Source organism: Panulirus ornatus, chromosome 18 (assembly GCF_036320965.1).
Source record: "Panulirus ornatus isolate Po-2019 chromosome 18, ASM3632096v1, whole genome shotgun sequence".
NCBI classification, from domain to species: Eukaryota; Metazoa; Arthropoda; class Malacostraca; order Decapoda; family Palinuridae; genus Panulirus; species Panulirus ornatus.
In genome coordinates, this window is record NC_092241.1 from 44,779,768 (window position 1) to 44,802,717 (window position 22,950).

At 39.5% G+C, this 22,950-nt stretch overlaps 1 protein-coding gene across 1 annotated transcript in view; it reads right to left on the reverse strand.

The window, feature by feature from the left end:
* Window positions 1–22,174, reverse strand: part of LOC139755045 (uncharacterized) — a 58,695-nt gene extending 36,521 nt beyond the window's left edge. The window contains exons 1-2 of the mRNA XM_071673028.1: window positions 22,069–22,174; window positions 13,163–13,341 (exon numbers count right to left, since the gene is read on the reverse strand). Coding sequence (XP_071529129.1) covers window positions 13,163–13,328 — 166 coding nt within the window. The 5' untranslated portion in view covers window positions 13,329–13,341; window positions 22,069–22,174. The remainder of the gene's footprint in view (window positions 1–13,162; window positions 13,342–22,068) is intronic.
* Between the last annotated feature and the right edge of the window lie 776 nt (window positions 22,175–22,950).

A 22,950-nucleotide genomic window follows, 5' to 3' on the forward strand; every position in this document is an offset into this window, starting at 1 on the left:
TGAAACCGCACTGCTCTTCCCCAATCTGATGCTCTGTACATGCCTTCACCCTCTCAATCAATACCCTCCCATATAATTTACCAGGAATACTCAACAAACTTATACCTCTGTAATTTGAGCACTCACTCTTATCCCCTTTGCCTTTGTACAATGGCACTATGCACGCATTCCGCCAATCCTCAGGCACCTCACCATGAGTCATACATACATTAAATAACCTTACCAACCAGTCAACAATACAGTCACCCCCTTTCTTAATAAATTCCACTGCAATACCATCCAAACCTGCTGCCTTGCCGGCTTTCATCTTCCGCAAAGCTTTTACTACCTCTTCTCTGTTTACCAAATCATTTTCCCTAACCCTCTCACTTTGCACACCACCTCGACCAAAACACCCTATATCTGCCACTCTGTCATCAGACACATTCAACAAACCTTCAAAATACTCATTCCATCTCCTTCTCACATCACCGCTACTTGTTATCACCTCCCCATTTACGCCCTTCACTGAAGTTCCCATTTGCTCCCTTGTCTTACGCACCCTATTTACCTCCTTCCAGAACATCTTTTTATTCTCCCTAAAATTTACTGATAGTCTCTCACCCCAACTCTCATTTGCCCTTACACCACACATCTCATTTCCAGCACATCCATCCTCCTGCGCACAACTCTATCCATAGCCCACGCCTCGCAACCATACAACATTGTTGGAACCACTATTCCTTCAAACATACCCATTTTTGCTTTCCGAGATAATGTTCTCGACTTCCACACATTCTTCAAGGCCCCCAGAATTTTCGCCCCCTCCCCCACCCTATGATCCACTTCCGCTTCCATGGTTCCATCCGCTGCCAGATCCACTCCCAGATATCTAAAACACTTCACTTCCTCCAGTTTTTCTCCATTCAAACTCACCTCCCAATTGACTTGACCCTCAACCCTACTGTACCTAATAACCTTGCTCTTATTCACATTTACTCTTGACTTTCTTCTTCCACACACTTTACCAAACTCAGTCACCAGCTTCTGCAGTTTCTCACATGAATCAGCCACCAGCGCTGTATCATCAGCGAACAACAACTGACTCACTTCCCAAGCTCTCTCATCCCCAACAGACTTCATACTTGCCCCTCTTTCCAAAACTCTTGCATTCACCTCCCTAACAACCCCATCCATAAACAAATTAAACAACCATGGAGACATCACACACCCCTGCCGCAAACCTACATATATATATATATATATATATATATATATATATATATATATATATATATATATATATATGTTAATTGACAGGTGCGCGAAAGAGAGACTTTTGGATGTTAATATGCTGAGAGGTGCAACTGGAGGGATGTTTGATCATTATCTTGTGGAGGCTAAGGTGAAGATTTGTATGGGTTTTCAGAAAAGAAGAGTGAATATTGGGGTGAAGAGGGTGGTGAGAGTAAGTGAGCTTGGGAAGGAGACTTGTGTGAGGAAGTACCAGGAGAGATTGAGTACAGAATGGAAAAAGGTGAGAACAATGGAAGTAAGGGGAGTGGGGAAGGAATGGGATGTATTTAGGGAATCAGTGATGGATTGCGCAAAAGATGCTTGTGGCATGAGAAGAGTGGGAGGTGGGTTGATAAGAAAGGGTAGTGAGTGGTGGGATGAAGAAGTAAGATTATTAGTGAAAGAGAAGAGAGAGGCATTTGGACAATTTTTGCAGGGAAAAAATGCAATTGAGTGGGAGATGTATAAAAGAAAGAGACAGGAGGTCAAGAGAAAGGTGCAAGAGGTTAAAAAGAGGGCAAATGAGAGTTGGGGTGAGAGAATATCATTAAATTTTAGGGAGAATAAAAAGATGTTCTGGAAGGAGGTAAATAAAGTGCGTAAGACAAGGGAGCAAATGGGAACTTCAGTGAAGGGCGCAAATGGGGAGGTGATAACAAGTAGTGGTGATGTGAGAAGGAGATGGAGTATTTTGAAGGTTTGTTGAATGTGTTTGATGATAGAGTGGCAGATATAGGGTCTTTTGGTCGAGGTGGTGTGCAAAGTGAGAGGGTTAGGGAAAATGATTTGGTATACAGAGAACAGGTAGTAAAAGCTTTACGGAAGATGAAAGCCGGCAAGGCAGCAGGTTTGGATGGTATTGCAGTGGAATTTATTAAAAAAGGGGGTGACTGTACTGTAGACTGGTTGGTAAGGTTATCTAATGTATGTATGACTCATGGTGAGGTGCCTGAGGCTTGGCGGAATGCGTGCATAGTGCCATTGTACAAAGGGAAAGGGGATAAGAGTGAGTGCTCAAAGGGTAAGAGAGATGTGTGGAAATAAAAAGAGCATGGTTGAGAGAGCAGAAGAGGGTTTTTGAAATGGTTTGGGCACATGGAGAGAATGAGTGAGGAAAGATTGACCAAGAGGATATATGTGTCGGAGGTGGAGGGAACGTGGAGAAGTGGGAGACCAAATTGGAGGTGGAAAGATGGAGTGAAAAAGATTTTGTGTGATCGGGGCCTGAACATGCAGGAGGGTGAAAGGAGGGCAAGGAATAGAGTGAATTGGAATGATGTGGTATACCGGGGTCGACGTGCTGTCAGTGGATTGAACCAGGGCATGTGAAGCGTCTAGGGTAAACCATGGAAAGTGTGTGGGGCCTGGATGTGGAAAGGGAGCTGTGGTTTCGGTGCATTATTACATGACAGCTAGAGACTGAGTGTGAACGAATGGGGCGTTTGGTGTCTTTCCTAGCGCTACCTCGCACACATGAGGGGGGAGGGGGTTGTTATTCCATGTGTGGCGGGGTGGCGATGGGAACAAATAAGGGCAGACAGTGTGAATTGTGTGCATGGGTATATATGTATGTCTCTGTGTGTGTATATGTATGTGTACATTGAGATGTATAGGTATGTATATTTGCTTGTGTGGACGTGTATGTATATACATGTGTATGGGGGTGGGTTGGGCCATTTCTTTCGTCTGTTTCCTTGCGCTACCCCACAAATGCGGGAGACAGCGACAAAGCAAAATAACAAAAAAAAAATGTATATAATTCATACTTGCTGCCTTTATTCATTCCCGTCGCCACCCTGCCACACATGAAATGACAACCCCCTCCCCTGCATGTATGCGAGGTCGCGCTAAGAAAAGACAACAAAGGCCACATTCGTTCACACTCAGTCTTTAGCTGTCATGTATAATGCACCAAAACCACAGCTCCCTTTCTACATCCAGGCCCCACAAAACTTTCCATGTTTTACCCCAGACGCTTCACATGCCCTGGATCAATCCATTGATAGCACGTCCACCCAAGTATACCACATCGTTACAATCCACTCTATTCCTTGCATGCCTTTCATCCTCCTGCATGTTTAGGCCCCGATCGCTCAAAATCTTTTTCATTCCATCTTTCCACCTCCAATTTGGTCTCCCACTTCCCCTCGTTCCCTCCACTTCTGACACATATATCCTTTTTGTCAATCATTCTTCACTCATTCTCTCCATGTGACCAAACCATTTCAATACACCCTCTTCTGCTCTCTCAACCACACTCTTTTTCCAACCACACATCTTTCTTACCCTTTCATTACTTACTCGATCAAACCACCTCACACCACATATTGTCCTCAAACATATCATTTCCAACACATCCACCCTCCTCTGCCCAACTCTATCTATAGCCCACGCCTCCCAACCCTATAACATTTTTGGAACCACTATTCCTTTAAATATACCCATTTTTGCTTTCCGAGATAATATTCTCGCCTTTCACACATTTTCAACACTCACAGAACTTTTGCCCCCTCCCCCACCCTGTGACTCACTTCCGCTTCCATCCACTGTCAAATCCACTCCCAGGCATCTGAAACTCTTCACTTCCTCCAGTTTTTTCTCCATTTAAACTTGCATCCCAATTGACTTGTCCCTCAACTCTACTGTACCTATAATCTTGCTCTTATTCACATTTACTCTTAGCTTTCTTCTTTCACACACTTTATCAAACTCAGTCACAAGCTTTTGCAGTTTCTCACCCGAATCTGCCACCAGTGCTGTATCATCAGTGACCAACAACTGACTTGCTTCCCAAGCTCTCTCATCCACAACAGATTGCATACTTGCCCCTCTCTCCAAAACTCTTGCATTCACCTCCCTAAGAACCCCGTCCATAAACAAATTAACCATGGACACATCACGCACCCCTGCTGCAAACCGACATTCACTGAGAACCAAACACTTTCCTCTCTTCCTACTCGTACACATGCTTTACATTCTCGATAAAAACTTTTCACTGCTTCTAACAACTTGTCTCCCACACCATATATTCTTAATACCATCCAAAAAGCATCTCTATCAACTTTATCATATGCCTTCTCCAGATACATAAATGCTACATACAAATCCATTTGCTTTTCTAAGTATTCCTCACATACATTTTTCAAAGTAAACACCTGATCCACACATCCTCTATCACTTCTGAAACCAAACTGCTCTTCCCTAATCTGATGCTCTGTACATGCCTTCACCCTCTCAATCAATACCCACCCATATAATTTCCCAGGAATACTCAACAAACTTATACCTCTGTAATTTGAGCACTCACCTTTATCCCCTTTGCCTTTGTACAATGGCACTATGCATGCATTCCGCCAATCCTCAGACACCTCACCATGAACCAGACATACATTAAATATCCTTAACAACCAGTCAACAACACAGTCACTAAGTTTTGCAGGGAAATAGTGCAAATGAGTGGGAGATGTATAAAAGAAGGAGGCAGGGGGTGCAGGAGGTCAAGAGAAAGGTGCTAGATATGAAAATGAGGGCAAATGAGAGATGGGGTGAGAGATTATCATAAAATTTTAGGGAGAATAACAAGATGTTTTGGAAGGAGGTAAATAAAGTGCGTAAGACAAGAGAACAAATGGGAACATCAGTGAAGGGGGCTAATGGGGAAGTGATAACAAGTGTAGTGGGTATTTTGAAGGTTTGTTGGATGTGTTAGATGACAGAGTGGCAGATATAGGGTGTTTTGGCCAAGGTGGTGTGCGAAGTAAGAGGGTTAGGAAGAATGATTTGGTAAACAGAGAATAGGTAGTAAAAGCTTTGCGGAAGATGAAAGCTGGCAAGGAAATGGGTTTGGATGGTACTGCAGTGGAATTTATCAAAAGAGGGAGTTATAGGTATTATGTTAATCAATTCTTTAGATGCTGGGAAATAACTGTACAAAGTCAAATGGAAAGTGATTTACACTTTTCAAATATGTAATGACCCAAGTTAAAGTCTGACTCCCAGTATGATAGAGTGATGACCCAACAACAAAAGGTAAAGCTATTCCTAAGTCTGTCATGATATGCATCTAGAATATAAAGTGCTTCTTCAGAAATATGCACATTACTGTGCAAAAGTTAACTTGTTTTTGAGTCTCAGATATTGGTGATCTTTCATTCTGGAAAGCATTCTTATAGTATGAACTGTCAGCAATCTAGAACATTTAATTTATTCAACATACAGCTAAAGTTTTGAGAATTTTTTCTAGAGAGGCAGAAAGTTAAAAAAAAATCATGGTAGTGTTCAACAATGAAGTAAAACCATCTTTGACATTCTAAAATACGGATAACTACAAACAGTTCCTATGGATATGGTCTATACAGAATGAATATAAAAATAAGTGAAAGATAGTATATAAAAATCATCATAACTTTTTGCACATGGTGCTTTTTAGCTTAATTCATCAGAAACACAACCAAAATACCAAAGTAGGATACAATGGTGCTTGATTGCTGATTGCAGCTCACCCATTTTCCTATCCACAATACAATCCTATCATTTCTTATTCAATCAACCTTCCTCAAAACACATACTGTCCTTAAGCATTTCATTTCCATAGCATCAACCCTCTTTGTTATATTTCTGGGACTCACACTTCATATCTAAACAACACTGATTGTACTAGTAACTATACAATCAAACATACCTTAATGCTCCAAGGACTTCTGACCCCTCATTACTTCTACAGCCCACTTCAGCTCCAATGGTTCCATTAGCTGCCATATCCAATCCCAAGTATCTAAAATGTCCCACAACCTCCAAGTTCTCTCCATTCAAACTCATACTCCAAATAACCTGTCTCTCTTCACTTCTAAAACTGATATCCTTGCTTTTACTCACAATCATTCTGAGCTTTCTCCTTTCATGCATACTCCTAAACTCAGACAACAGCTTCTGTAGTTTCTAATGTAAATCTGCCACCAATGCTGCATCATCAACTCACCTTGCAGGCCCCCCATCCCCAACAGACTGCATACCTGCTACTTTCTCCAAGATCCTTTTATTCACCTCCCTCATTATCACATCCATACACAGAGTAAACAGCATGGTGACATCGCACACCCCTGCTGAAGATCAATCTTCACCTGAAACCAATCTCGTTCCTTTCTTGATAAAAACTCACTGCTTCCAGCAGCTTTCCTAAAAGATGTCAAAAAGTAAAGGAGCTTAGAGATATACTCAGATAAACATATAGGTGACTCTCAAGCCAGCTAACTTATGCAAGGTATAAGAGAGCAACGAGTATAGTAGAAAAAGAAGAGGAACAGAAAGACTTTTGAAAAGAATACAGGGGGCAAGGCAGGTGAAAATCCAAAATTTCCACAAATTCTTCAGGAGATTGTCACTTAAAGAGCAGCTAATCAGGTTAGAGGATTCAGTGGGATAAATAGCAAAGGATGATGTAAGGACATAAGAACCAAATTACAAGTTCAAAATTTTAGTTACTGTGAAACACACAATAACCCTATGGGATGGAGTGGGGGCTTTAGAAAACACTGAATTGTCTAGAAAAAATTAACAAAATACAAAAAGGTCAAGGTTCTAATGAAATTTCACCTTTAGAAGGTGTTGACCCATACAAAGGTCAAGGTCCAAATGAAATTTCAACATGTATTGAAAGTTTGTGCAGACACATTAAAAAGGGCTACTGAAATAGTGTTCAAGATGTTGCTAGAGAAAGGCAAAGTCCCAAGAGAGTGGAAAAGTAATAGGTAGTAGATGGCAGGCAGCCACCGACCAGAGAGGGATATTACTGGTACTACCCACTGGTCATTGGGAGGGTTAATAATGGCTGAGTAATGAGCCAGCACTTCAGTGACAGTCAAGTTGCACTCATTTGATCCAGGTAGTCGTCTTTTCTTTTTGCCTCGTCCACATGTGGGCTGCTGACATTCTGTCCACAAACATACAATCTCCTCTTGTCACACATAACACTTGTAAAACTTAAACCCAAACAACTCATTCTTCGTAACACTAGACTTTCTTGCAATTAGCACTAAGTGCTAGCTCTGCCTTTGGCAAAATGGTAAGAGCAATAGACAGAAGCAGTAGGTAGGAATGTTCCACGTGAGTATTAGGTATAAACATTAGCTCGTAGTAGTAGGTAGAAACATAAGGTGGGAGCATTCTGTACAAGCAGTAGGTTGAAACATTAGGCAGGACCATTAGGTAGACACAGTAGAGAGAAGTAGTTGGCCGGAACATGAGGTAAGAACCTCTAAAAATGCTGCTTTAGAATTACTATCTGCCAGTGGCCTGCTAAGAGTAAGGCACTAAGAGATAAGTAGAACTGGAGTTCAACAGTTAATGAGACTTTTGTTGTGGCCATCCCTTTGAGGAAGTTCCCTAAGGAAATGGGCATCCGACTGATAAATAGGTAGTGGAAAAGGGCAAATGCCATAACCATCTATAAGAAAGGAGACCACGAAGAGACAATGCACTATAGACCCATCTCCTTGACATGTGTGGTCTGTAATAGACTGGACAAGTTAACTAGAAAGCAAATATATGACTTTCAACAAAGGAAAAATTTTCAGAAAGGCAACATGGTTTCAATGATTGGAAGTCATGTATAATGAACCTTTTAGATTTCTATGAGGGTGAGCTCTGTCTTTGACAAAAGGGAAAGCTGGGTACAATGTTTATATCTTGACTGCCAGAAAGCATTTAACACTTTACCGCATGGGAGTGTGATAAAGCTGGAATACTAGGCAGGAATAAGTGAAGACTCCTCCAATGGTTAGCGTATCTTAGTGGAAGGGAACTGAGGACACGACTCTTACCTAAATATGTATGAGGGAAGTGAGAGGAGGATTGCATCAGTTTACAAGAGGATCTAAACTGACTCCCATACAATATACCAGATACACAAAACAAACTTACAACTTTGTAATTTAAACATTATCTTTTATTCCCCTTGTCTTTATACAATGGCCCTTTATAGAAAGGTATTCCACCAATTCTCAGGCATCTCAACACAAGCCATACATATACTGAAAATCCTAATAAATCAATCAACAATGCAAACATTCTCCTTTCATAAGAAATTCAGCTGCAGTCCCATTCATTCTGGCTGCTTTGCTGCATTTCATCATACACAAAGCTATTAACCTCTTCCCTTCTCACCAAATCACTTTCTGTGACTCTTTTACTTAGCATACTTCCATGTCAAAACCATATCTATCTGCCACCTTATCACTGTACACACTTAAGTCTATCTATATATCTATAACTCTGATACCTGTTCCCTCCAGGAACTCTCTCAAGGGGATGGCAATAGTCTCTATAACTGGAAGACCATCGCAACTTCTTTGCCTTTTGTGCCCTTAAACGGCCACTGGCGGAGGGTGCCCAAGTGCAGTGTTTGCAGAGGTTCCTACATAATGTTCCTACTAACTACTTCTACTTAATGCTCCTGCCTTATGTTCCTACCTTCTACTTCTGCCTAATGGTTCAACCTAATCTAACAACCCTTTAAAATACTCCATCTCCTCTTCACCTCATTTCTGCCTGCAATCACTTCACCATTTGCCCCCTTCACTGATGTTCCAATTTGTTTTCTTGATTTCTCACACTTATAACCTCCTCCCAAAACATTTTCTTATTCTCTCTGAAATATACAAATACTCACTCACTCTAACTCTCATTTGCCCCATTTCTCATCCCCTGCAACTTTCTCTTGACATCTATCCTCTTTCTCTTGTACATCTTCCAATAATTTGCACTCCTCCCATACTGACAATGCCCAGACACCTCTCTCTCTTTTACAAGCATCAAACTTAATCATGCCACTAATCACTAACCCCTCTTTCCCCTGTCTACCTCCCACCTTTTGCATGCCACACAATTTTGCATATGTAAAAAGGGCTCCCTAAATATCTCCCAATCCTCATCCACTCCTCCAGCTTTATTTACTCTCACCTTTTGCCATTCTACACTTGATCTCTCCGGGTATCTCTTCTCAAAAGCCTCTTTTCCATGCTTAATCACTTCACGAACATCTTCCAAACCATATCATTTACTCTATTCCTAAAACTCTTACAAACCTTCACGCACATCTCCACCAAGTAATAATCAGACATCCCAACAGCTGCCTATCTCAGTGCATTCACATCTATGAGTCTCTCCTTTGCACACCTGTCAGTAAGTAAATAATCTAGTATTGCTTTCCAAGTCACCCATAGTTTTTTCAGCACAACTACATATGCTGTTCACCATTCATATTCTCAACAATGGATATGTCAGCTCCCCTAGTTAAACCCTCAATGCCACATTACTCACTCTCACATTCATTGTTCACTGTTTTTCTGATCAAAGGGAATATAATGGTTCACCATAAACACAAAAAAAGGCTGGATCTGATACTGCACCCTCAATACAGTAAAATTTCTTTAGTTCGGAATGGTTGGGAACATGCAGTTCCCAGACTAACAGTTTTTCTAGAGTACAGATAGTGAACATTTTCAAGGAGTCTGAAGGTTTAAAAAACAGTAGAGTCTGGAAATGCATGCTAATTTCATCAACATGATACAATCATCTGATTTACAGTTCTCTTCACACTAACAACATCATCCATGTTGAAGAGAAAGCACTAAAAAAAAAAGAATTATCAAACTCCTTCCCAAATTAACCTGAGTATATTCCACCTAAGCATTCCTTTAGATAGTAAGCAAAACAGTATTGTACTCTAAAAAGTGATTACATATGTAACAAAGAATTTCATTCATTTATCTACATGAAAATTTAAAACATGGAAATAAAAAGATATGTCTTTTGGAGTATCTCACAAGTTGAACGTTTAGATTCTTAATCCAAGTAAATACACTAATAATGTAGCTGAGTTGAGTATAGTGTTAGATTGATGATGATGCAGGACTGACGGCTTCATAATCAGTGGTCCTTAGGCAGATCTTTAATATTTTCCCCTGGTTCTTAAAGCCATATTCAGCAAAAATTTTCATCTAATGAAGCCCCTTTATCAGATTTTTGCATAACTGCTACTTTCTTGAGGACAGTAAGTGTAACATGCTTATGTCTGGCAGGAATGAATTTACCATAAAGTTATGATCTCTTGGAGTCCATAATGAGGGCTTAAAGTGTTATAACTTTCCAAGACAGAGAAGGTTAAAGGAAAAATCAACGTTCAAAATGAACAAGGACACTGACGTGCCAGTATACTGTGTCTAATAGAGGCTCTACAACTAGCCCAAGTGATACTGAACTACAGTTGAATATTCAACAAAATTCTTTGTATTTGCTTAGTTTCTTAGTCTTAATTACTGACAACTTCACAAATTGTCAAGCTGAACTCTTCTGACCCAGATAGCTGTCTTCTCTTTCTGCCTCAGCCACATGTAGACTGCTGGCATTCTGTCCACAAACATACAATCTCAACTTATCAGACCTAACACTTGACAACACTTGACCCATACAACTCATTCTTTGCAACTTTACATTTTCCTGTAGTGAGCACTATCTGCTAGCTCTGCCTTTTGGCATATTGATAGGAGCAACAGACAGAAGTGGGTAAGAACATTAGACAGAAGCACTAGGGAGAAACGTTAGGAAGAAGTAATAGGTAAGAGCATTAGTTGGGAGAATTAGGTAGACAATAGGTGAAAGTAGTGGTGGGAACATTTGGTAGGAGTCTCTGAAAACACTGCACTAGAGTTGCTCTCTGTTGGTGGCCTGTTAAGGGTGAGGCACTAAAGGTTAAAAAGTGGCACTGGAGCTCAACAGTTAAACAGACTCTCTTGCGTGGCCACCTCCTTTAAGGAATTCCCAAAGCGAATGGGCATCAGAGATAAAGACTGACAGAATTAGTCCTATCTACTGTTTTACTACACCTTGCAGTAACTTACATGAACCAAATGTGCAAGGTGTACATAGCTCAGCTGTGCATCCAAAAAAAAATGTCCCTACATTAGCCACGTGCTGATGCTGTTACAAAAACCAACCACACCTGAACTTGTAATGATGAAATGATCTCTTTTTCTATTAAACAATACCATTCTCTGTTTTTCTTGGTTCCTTAGTCTTAATAAATGTTTTTTTTATTACTACAATTAGCAATAAATGAACCATAAGTGTAAAGTTAGGTAAGGGAATTCGCTCTTTAAATGGCCTACTGCAGCTGAACTCGTGATGCGATTTCTTCTTTGATTGCACTATAACATTCTCTATTTTTGCTTAGTTTCAGTCTTAATAATTTCATACAGTGTTGTGCTACATTTTGGAGTAAATGGCATGAACCGTAAGTATCAGGTGAACATGAATGAACATGTATGTGCATACAAAAACGTATTACAACTGAAGCCATGTCCCCATGCTGTAACAGTGGCCGACTGTGGCTGAACTTGCAAGGAAGTGATTTCTTCTATGATTACATATTAACATCCTCTTAATTTTGCTTTGTTTCTTTGTCTTTAAATCATTTTATGTTGTGTTGTGTATCACTTTCTTAAGTTTTGCAGAATCTCATGTGGCCCATAAGTGTAACGTAAAGATGAGTATACACGTACATACAAAAATGAGTCACTTCATCAGGCATGCGCCCATGCTGTTACAACAGCTTCTGCAGCTGAACTCTTAAGGAAGCAATCTCTTCTTCGATTATACGACATTTTCTATTTTTGCTTGCTTTGTTAGTTTTGATACATGTATTTCATATTGTTTCCTTACATTCTGCAGTAAATTACATCAAAAAATAACCTAAAAGTGCAGGTATATAAACTGACTATAGAGTAACAAAACAAGCACAGCACTTAACGAGTGGTAATTTTCTGAACCAGTTCATTAAAACAATAAAATATCAACAAGCTATGTTTCCTTGTATGCCATTGCTACGAAATGAAAAATAGAACAAAAGCAGGTCTAATGATGACAACAGTATACCAGCAAGGAAACATATGTATCAACTTATATCACAAAAATCCTTATGAACAAAGAAAAAAAATAAGTATTCAAGAGAATAATGAGCCACTTCACTGTAAAGTCAAACCTCTTCATAAATCAGTTCAACCTCAACATGAACAAAAATCCTATTCTCATAAACTGGACAACAATAGGAATGACAGCACAGATGGCTGAGGTGGTGGAAGGCTGCAAAACAACATCATGGATAAGATATGTGCATATAGATTCAGATGATTTTAGCACTATTTTTGAGTAGTTTTGTGGAAATGCCCTTCCAGATACATTACAAATATGTTCTGTGTGAGCACTGAACAATCCTATGGCATATCTGTGTCATGTGTATGCTTATCTCACTGATGTCAGCTATGTGGATTTGATGGCTTCTTGCTAAAACATAAGCTTCTGCAGGGGGATAACAATTACCCTCTCCCCTAGATAGACTAATGAAATAATTACAAAAAACATAATATCATTCATAATTTAATTAAAGAATAATTAGAAAATCTATGGATACTTTTCTTTTTTCCTTCACTCAGTATATTTCAGACTTTATATATAAATTCACACTGGACACTAAATTTACCAGCTGGTAGTAATGTCACCAGATTTTCCTATTTTGTCAACTCTACTCCTCTCTGAAGACATCTTTTGGATGCCAATTTGGTAGGACAAAAAGAATGAAATGCAAATGAGGGCTTTGCTTTTTAGTAGTTCAAAGTCCTGCCTTAGGTGTGTTCATATTTTTGACATATATACCTTTCCATGGCTAATCACTGGAGCATGGCTTGCAAATTCAATACTCTCTAATAACATAAAGAAATCCTAGCTCCACTCTTCTTCTTGTTTAGAGGTGCCCAAATCTCTTGAGCAGTCTTCCATTGAGTTATTGTCATCTATCATAAATCATATTTTCAGACATTGAGTAAAAGATACTCACCCATCTTAAGTTTCTCTGTTTTATATTCATGACGCACAGCAGCCAATCTTCTCTCTAGCTGCTCCATTTCTGACTGCAAGTCAGACTCCAGCAACATTTTCTTCTCCTTGTACTTTTCAAACAGACGTTTCCATCGCATTTCATAGTCACAATCAAAAGAGTTCATGTCTGAAAACCTGCTGAACCAACAGTGTACATAAAAACTTCTTAAAATCTTAAAAAAGCTAAAAAATCAGCCACACATAAATGAGAGAAACCTTGTATATGAACATTCGAAAACATATGTCACAAATCCTCAACTACTTCTAAAAAGTTAAACAACTCTAAATCTGTGCGGCAATTTTCAATGTTTCTATTTTCCTATTTATCTTTATTTATTTTGCTTTGTCTGTGTCTCCTGCATTAATGAGGTAGCACAAGGAAAGAGACGAAAGAATGGCCCAACCCACCCACTTACACAGGTATATACATACACATCCACACACGCAAATATACATACCTATACATCTCAATGTATACATATATATACACACACAGACATATACATATATACACATGCACATGATTCATACTGTCTGCCTTTATTCATTCCCATCGCCACCCCGCCACATCCCCTCCCCCCCCAAATGCGCACGAGGTAGCACTAGGAAAAGACAACAAAGGCCACTTTCGTTCACATTGAGTCTCTAGCTGTCATGTAATAATGCACCGAAACCACAGCTCCCTTTCCACATCCAGGCCCTATTTTCTTTTAAATTATCTAGTTTGCTTACTTTGACAAAAATATTTTCTCTTCCTTAGTCTAATTTCACTCCCATTCACCTTATATCTTGAAAGTCCTTCTGATACTTTTTCATTAACTTAGTCATTAATTTCCAACTCTACACTAGATCTAACTCACAATTTCCTTCTTCTCATTCATATAATTCTTAATTCTCTAGTCCTCCCTTCTCTTCATTGCAATAGATCTATCACCCAAACATCTGCATTTCAATATATCGCCAATCTGCTGTCTCTTTTTACCTATAATCTTTCTCCTTATCCACATACTTCATTCTTTCATGCTGCAATTGCTTAGCAATTTGAAAAGACTGAAGAGGCAGTACCTACCAATGTGTCCCTAAGACAAGAGTTTGCTATGAGGGATGGCTTTCATGTTGTATGCTGCTTATCTGGATTATAGGTAAAATTAACATAATCTAGACTTTAGAATTTCAGAAAATTTTACTATTTATATATATAAATATTTATTTATTATACTCTGTTGCTGTCTCCCGCGTTAGCGAGGTAGCGCAAGGAAACAAACGAAAGAATGGCCCAACCCACCCACATACCCATGTATATACATATGCATCCATAAACACACATAAACATACCTATACATCTCAACGTATACATATATATACACACACAGAAATACAAATATATACAAATGTACATAATTCATAGTCTGCCCTTATTCATTCACATCACCACCCCGCCACACATGAAATGACAAACCCCTCACCCGCATGTGCCCGAGGTAGCGCTAGGAAATGACAACAAAGGCCACATTCGTTCACACTCAGTCTCTAGTTGTCATGTATAATGCACCAAAAACACAGCTTCCTTTCCACATTTAGGCTCCACAGAACTTTCCATGGTTTACCCCAGACGCTTCACATGCCCTGGTTCAATCCACTGACAGCACATCGACCCCTGTATACCACATCATTCCAATCCACTCTATTCCTTGCATGCCTTTCACCCTCTTGCATGTTCAGGACCCGATCACTCAAAATCTTTTTCACTCCATCTTTCCACCTCCAATTTGGTCTCCCACCTCTCCTCGTTCCCTCCACCTCTGACACATATATCCTCTTTGTCAATTTTTCCTCACTCATTCTCTCCATGTGACCAAATCATTTCAAAACACCCTCTTCTACTCTCTCAACCACACTCTTTTCATTACCACACATCTCTCTTACCCTTTCATTACTTACACGATCAAACCACCTCACACCACATACTGTCCTCAAACATATCATTTCCAGCACATCCACCCTCCTCCACACAACTCTATCCATAGCCCACACCTTGCAACCATATAACATTGTTGGGACCACTATTCCTTCAAACATACCCATTTTTGCTTTCCAAGATAACGTTCTTGACTTCCACACATTTTTCAACACTCCCAGAACTTTCGCCCCCTCCCCCACCCTATGACTCACTTCTGTTTCCATGGTTCCATCCACTGCCAAATCCACTCCCAGATATCTAAAACACTTCACTTCTTCCATTTTTTCTCCATTCAAACTTACCTCCCAATTGACTTGTCCCTCAACCCTACTCCACCTAATATCCTTGCTCTTATTCACATTTACTCTCAGCTTTCTTCTTTCACACACACTTTGCCAAACTCAGTCACCAGCTTCTGCAGTTTCTCACATGAATCAGCCACCAGCACTGTATCATCAGCGAACAACGACTGACTCACTTCCCAAGCTCTCTCATCCACAACAGACCGCATACTTGCCCCTCTTGCATTCACCTCCCTAACAACCCCATCCATAAACAAATTAAACAACCATGGAGACATCACACACCCCTGCCGCAAACCTACATTCACTGACAACCAATCACTTTCCTCTCTTCCTACACATGCACATACCTTACATCCTCGATAAAAACTTTTCACTGCTTCTAACAACTTACCTCCCACACTATATATTCTTAATACCTTCCACAGAGCATCTGTATCAACTCTATCATATGCCTTCTCCAGATCCATAAATGCTACATACAAATCCATTTGCTTTTCTAAGTATTTCTCACATACATTTTTCAAAGCAAACACCTGATCCACACATCCTCTACCACTTCTAAAACCACACTGCTCTTCCCCAATCCCCAATCTGATGCTCTGTACATGCCTTCACTCTCTCAATCAATACCCTCCCATATAATTTCTCAGGAATACTCAACAAACTTATACCTCTGTAATTTGAGCACTCACTCTTATCCCCTTTGCCTTTGCACAATGGCATTATGCAAGCATTCCTCCAGTCCTCAGGCAACTCACTGTGAGTCATACATATATTAAATAACCTTACCAACCAGTCAACAATACAGTCACCCCCTTTTTTAATAAATTCCACTGAAACACCATCCAAACACGCTGCCTTGCCAGCTTTCATCTTCCGCAAAGCTTTTACTACCTCTTCTCTGTTTACCAAATCATTCTCCCTAACCTTCTCACTTTGCACACCACCTTGACCAAAACACCCTATATCTGCCACTCTATCACACCTTGACCAAGACACCCTATATCTGCCACTCTATCATCAAACACATTCAACAAACCTTCAAAATACTCACTACATCTCCTTCTCATATCACCACTACTTGTTATCAACTCCCTATTATCCCCCTTCACTAATGTTCCCATTTGTTCCCTTGTCTTATGCAATTTATCTACCTCCTTCCAAAACATCTTTTTATTCTCCCTAAAATTTAATGATACTCTCTCACCCCAACTCTCATTTGCCCTCTTTTTTGCCTCTTGCACCTGACTCTTGACCTCCTGCCTCTTTCTTTTATATGTCTCCCAGCCAATTGCATTATTTCCCTGTAAAAATTGTCCAAATGCCTCTCTCTTCTCTTTCACTAATAATCTTACTTCTTCATCGCACCACTCACTACCCTTTCTAATCTGCCTACCTCCCACACTTCTCATGCCACAAGCATCTTTTGCGCAAGCCATCACTGCTTCCCTAAATACATCCCATTCCTCCCCTGTGGATTTATAAGAGGTACAACCTACTGGCAATTCAGCACTTTTTATAATGAAAAAGATACTATTCTTTCAAATATTCACCATTGTCTGCATCAGCAGGATAGTGCCAAGAACAAATGGCCTCATTCACTCACATCCAATTTCTGGATGTCATATGAAGCACTGAAACCAAAGCCCCCAACCAATAAAAAGACAACTAAAAACTATTTATACAGGATTATATATTTCTGCCTTCTTTATGAAATACCTAAAAATCTTGCCATCCAAATAAAACTATATTTTGGTCTCTAAAAAATTCAAAAGTCTATTTACATTAACATTTTTGTCATGTATTTCCTCAATACTATTATTTTTTCCACTGCTATCAAGCAATTCCTACCTGACTCTTAAGACTACTGTATTTTTGGCATTCCATTATTACATGTTCCACAGTAACATTGCAACTGCAGATTTTACATATTGAGGCAGGTCTCTTCTCCATTTAGTGACCATGGGTTAACACAATACTGCATAAGTAATACTAAAGCAAAATGGAATTTTCACAAAATGGCAATTCTTGCTGAAGGAGGAATGCCAAACTTCAAATACTATCCTTTTCTATCCTCTGTCGTTTCTTATTTCTTTTGGTTTCCAAGTCCAATCAAACTTGCCATATACATCTAACATTATCATTTATTCTGCTCATAAATCATTGTGAAGAACAGTTCTCATGTACAAATTGCTCAATATATCAGCTTTATACAGGGGTCAACATGCTGTCATTGGATTGAACCAGGGCATGTGAAGTGCCTGGAGTAAACCATGGAAAGTTTTATGGGCCTGGATGTGGAAAGGGAGCTGTGGTTTTGGTGCATTACACATGACAGCCAGAGACAGTGTGAATGAATGTGGCTTTTTCTTTGTCTGTTCCTGGTGCTGCCTCGCATGTGTGTGGCAGGATGGCTACGGGAATGGATGAAGGCAGCAAGTATGGATATGTACATGTGTATATATGTATATGTCTCTGTATGTATGTATTCGTTGAAATGTATGTGTATACATATGTGTGTGTGTGGGCATTTATGTATATACATGTGTATGTGAGCAGGTTGGGCCATTCCTCGTCTGTTTCCTTGCGCTACCTTGCTAACGCGGGCGACAGCGGTAAAAAGAAAAAAATGCTTTAACCTCAGTATCTGCTACTTCATTACTGCTAACATGTCCAGTCACTTGCCAAATTCTACAGCTTTTGAAGCAACTCTCACAATCCAATCTTGGAGTTTTAGGACTATGGGGTGCACTGGAGCATCATGTGAAAAGGCTTGGATTGTGCTTGGGTAATCAGAGTAGACTGTAAATTATATTTTAGGAGACCATTTATATAATTCATGTGCAGGCTGAATATTACACAGTTATGCAGTAAATATGGAACATTCTCATGGTACTTTTGTTATATGAGATTCTTCTTCAATAATCATGGCAAAGCCTACATCTTCATCACAGTTTGAGCCATCAGGAAGTACCTTTATTTTGTATGCATAAGTACTATCATACCAAAGGAATTTTCTTTATATTATTATTGATACAAAGTTACGTTTAGTTGCTTTCATCCAGTTGCAGCAAAGTCCGATCTCAGAGACTTTCCAAGGAACAACTGCAAAGAATACTGTGTACATATACAGCAAAGAGGGGAAGCATCATACATCTGGTTCAGTAACATCATGAATATTCATTCACTTGGTAAGCTCACAATATATTTACATAAAGTTTTACTACATACATATTTACTATTTTCTTCTTATTTTCATATTTGCTTGCTTTTTCACACAACAGCAAGGTAAAGTCACGAAAAGATGAAGAAAATGCCTCATTCATTCATAGCCATCCTTTAGCTGTCATGTGTATTACACCAAAACCACAGCCAGATCCCTATCCACAACCAGGCCCTACACGCCTTTCCATGGTTTCCCTCAGATGTTACATATGCCCTGGTTCATTCCACTAACAGCACATCCCTCCCTGTATACCAAATTGCTCTAATTCACTCCATCCTGTGCATGTCCTTCACTCTCCTCATGATCAATCCCTGAGTACTCAAAAAATTTCACTCTATTCTTCCATCTTTAATTTGGACTCCCCACTTTTCCTTGTCCCCTCCAATTCTGGTATATATTTCCTCTTTGTCAACCTCTCCTCACTCATTCTCTCCATATGTCCATACCATCTTCAACTCTCTCAAATATGCTCTTACTACCAAACTTGTCTCTCACCTTAATGTCACTTCCACACTAAATCCTCATAACACCATATATTGCCCTCAAACACTTCATTTACAACACATGCATCCTCCTCCGTACATTCTCATCTACAGGCCAGGCCTTGAATCCATACAACATCATTTGGACTACTATATGTTCAAACATGTCCATTTTCACCCTACCAGAGAGCAACTTCTCTTTCTATACATTCCTCAAAGTTCCCAGAACCTTCCCTCCTCACTCATCCTGTGACTCATCTCCATTACCATGGTTCTGTTCACTGCCATGTCCACTCCCAGGTATCTAAAACATCCCACTTCCTCCAAAGTTTCTCTATTCCAACTAATCTATCTATCTGCACTGCTAAACATTAGTGTAAAACTCCCTCCCCAGACGGTACAAATAACTAATTAAAGCTAGGTAATTACAACTACCATCACAACAAATTTTTATAATTTTGCTGTAATGAACAAAATTACTAATAAATGACATTGATTTTACCATGAAAAGGTTTACTATGTGAAACAAAATAATAACCATAAATAAATTTTGCAGCACATGAAAAATAAATGATAATATATGCATGATGGCAACTCAACTACAGAGTCTTACACTTTCATAGCACTTTATGCCAGCACAACTGCAAATTGTCTATGTGTATATGAATGACAGCAACGGACAAAATACACAAGTGATTTTCTTTATTGTCATATGATTATCTTTTAAATTATTAGGTTAAATAAATTTTAACAGGACCTGAAAAACATGAATTCTCAGGGTGAAAAAAGAACTTGAAGGTGGCTGGTCACACAGGCAATTTCTATAGCAGGTTTTCTTAAGGAAACTTGTTCCTGGTGACTCACTATCTGCTGAACAACAGTGAGCTCAGTTAAATGAGCAGAACCACTTAGCTGTGAATATGCGGCTTAGTAAAAAATTTTTTTTTTTTTTTTTTTGCTTTGTCGCTGTCTCCCGCGTTTGCGAGGTAGCGCAAGGAAACAGACGAAAGACATGGCCCAACCCACCCCCATATACATGTATATACATACGTCCACACACGCAAATATACATACCTACACAGCTTTCCATGGTTTACCCCAGACGCTTCACATGCCCTGATTCAATCCACTGACAGCACGTCAACCCCGGTATACCACATCGATCCAATTCACTCTATTCCTTGCCCTCCTTTCACCCTCCTGCATGTTCAGGCCCCGATCACACAAAATCTTTTTCACTCCATCTTTCCACCTCCAATTTGGTCTCCCACTTCTCGTTCCCTCCACCTCCGACACATATATCCTCTTGGTCAATCTTTCCTCACTCATTCTCTCCATGTGCCCAAACCATTTCAAAACACCCTCTTCTGCTCTCTCAACCATGCTCTTTTTATTTCCACACATCTCTCTTACCCTTACGTTACTTACTCGATCAAACCACATCACACCATACATTGTCCTCAAACATCTCATTTCCAGCACATCCATCCTCCTGCGCACAACTCTATCCATAGCCCACGCCTCGCAACCATACAACATTGTTGGAACAACTATTCCTTCAAACATACCCATTTTTGCTTTCCGGGATAATGTTCTCGACTTCCACACATTCTTCAAGGCTCCCAGAATTTTCGCCCCCTCCCCCACCCTATGATCCACTTCCGCTTCCATGGTTCCATCCGCTGCCAGATCCACTCCCAGATATCTAAAACACTTTACTTCCTCCAGTTTTTCTACATTCAAACTTACCTCCCAATTGACTTGACCCTCAACCCTACTGTACCTAATAACCTTGCTCTTATTCACATTTACTCTTAACTTTCTTCTTTCACACACTTTACCAAACTCAGTCACCAGCTTCTGCAGTTTCTTACATGAATCAGCCACCAGTGCTGTATCATCAGCGAACAACAACTGACTCACTTCCCAAGCTCTCTCATCCCCAACAGACTTCATACTTGCCTCTCTTTCCAAAACTCTTGCCTTTACCTCCCTAACAACCCCATCCATAAACAAATTAAACAACCATGGAGACATCACACACCCCTGCCGCAAACCTACATTCACTGAGAACCAATCACTTTCCTCTCTTCCTACACGTACACATGCCATACATCCTCGATAAAAACAAACAATACCGACCTAACTTGGATGAATATGCAGTGTCGATTACTGAAAAGAGTGACTTTTGAGTTCGACATTTTTTCCTGATTACTGTTGAGCATCTCAATCTGCAAAGGTTCCTATGAAGCAACAATCATGGCCATGAACAATCAGAATGGAAACAGATACAGTTCATACCATTTAAACCAATAATTAATAGGCAATCTATTTGGAATTCAAATATAAAAGTATATAGTTCCAGTATGTCAGTACTATTGAAGTCTATCAAAGAAATACTATTACTTGATGAATATTACTGCTTTTATCTAAAATGTTCCTAACATGCTTTTGACTTTGTGATGTTTGCTGGTACAAGCAAAAGATATACACAACAGACTTTGGGTTGAGGTCACAAAAATGTGCCAAAACACCTTACAGTGAGCCAGAAATAAGTTCCCAGGAGAAAATTTGTCAAACAAATGTGCCCGTGACAATGTCCTAAATGAGGTGTTAAGAGGTTAATAATGCCTGCAATCATTTCAAGTCTGAATAATGTTACAGAAAATCATTCTACTTTGGCAGAATGAGGTTATTCTTAACACAGTAGTTTAGGATTGATCTTTTATGCTTTACAACTAACAATTTGTTATTCCATTTGCTTATTTACTTAGAAATTTTCCTGTTTCTTTAATCCTAGCTGATCAATTAGCTATCAATTTTAACTCATTTTAAGCCATCTGCCCCATCAGCAGTTATTCAGAATCACTGTTACATGTTTAAGTCACTTACCTGGGCCCTGCCTTTCTTTCTAGTTTGAACCTTTCATTCTTCTGTCTGGCACTTCTAGGTGGCCCTTCTCTATTCCACACACCACTGGAGAAAAAAAAGGAATAAAATAACAAAACCTCAACTTTACAATGTCCATTCTAAATACTCTAATTCTACCGTTAAAAGTTAGGGTAGCTAATATGAGGCTTTGCAAGCATGACTTATGACAAAGCTGATCAATACCAGAACCTACAAGAGCCCAATAACCCAGAATATGACCTACAACATAACATCATTATTGAATTATGAATACAATATCTTTAACATGGATTTACATTAAACTAGATAATAATTCTTCTTTCTAAGACCTTATATCAGCTTATATTATCATTTCCATAATGCATGGCCTTCAATCAAAATATGACCATAAATCTACCAAATAAAACTCACTAAAGTAGTTAAACATGAATCAAAATTACTACACTCTAGTTAATCTTAAAGTAAGGCTAGAAAAACTTGGCTTCTTCAAGGCAAGCTCTCACATCCCAAGAAAACCAATCACTTAATGTCACTAAGCCTATAGCCTTGCTGAAGTAGTCATACATCATATAATGAATTGAAAAAAATATCATTTTTTAATACACTTTCTCACTGTTTCCCATGACAGCGAGGTAGCGCCAGGAAACAGACGAAGAATGGCCCATATATATATACACAAACACCCATACAAACACATATACATACACACACATGCACATTTGCTTGCCTTTATCCATTGCTCTTGCTACCCCATCCCACAGGAAGCAGCATCGTTACCCCATGCTTCAGCAAGATAGCACCAGAAAAACAGACAAAAAGGCCACATTTGTTCACACTCAGTCTCTAGCTGACATGTGTAATGCT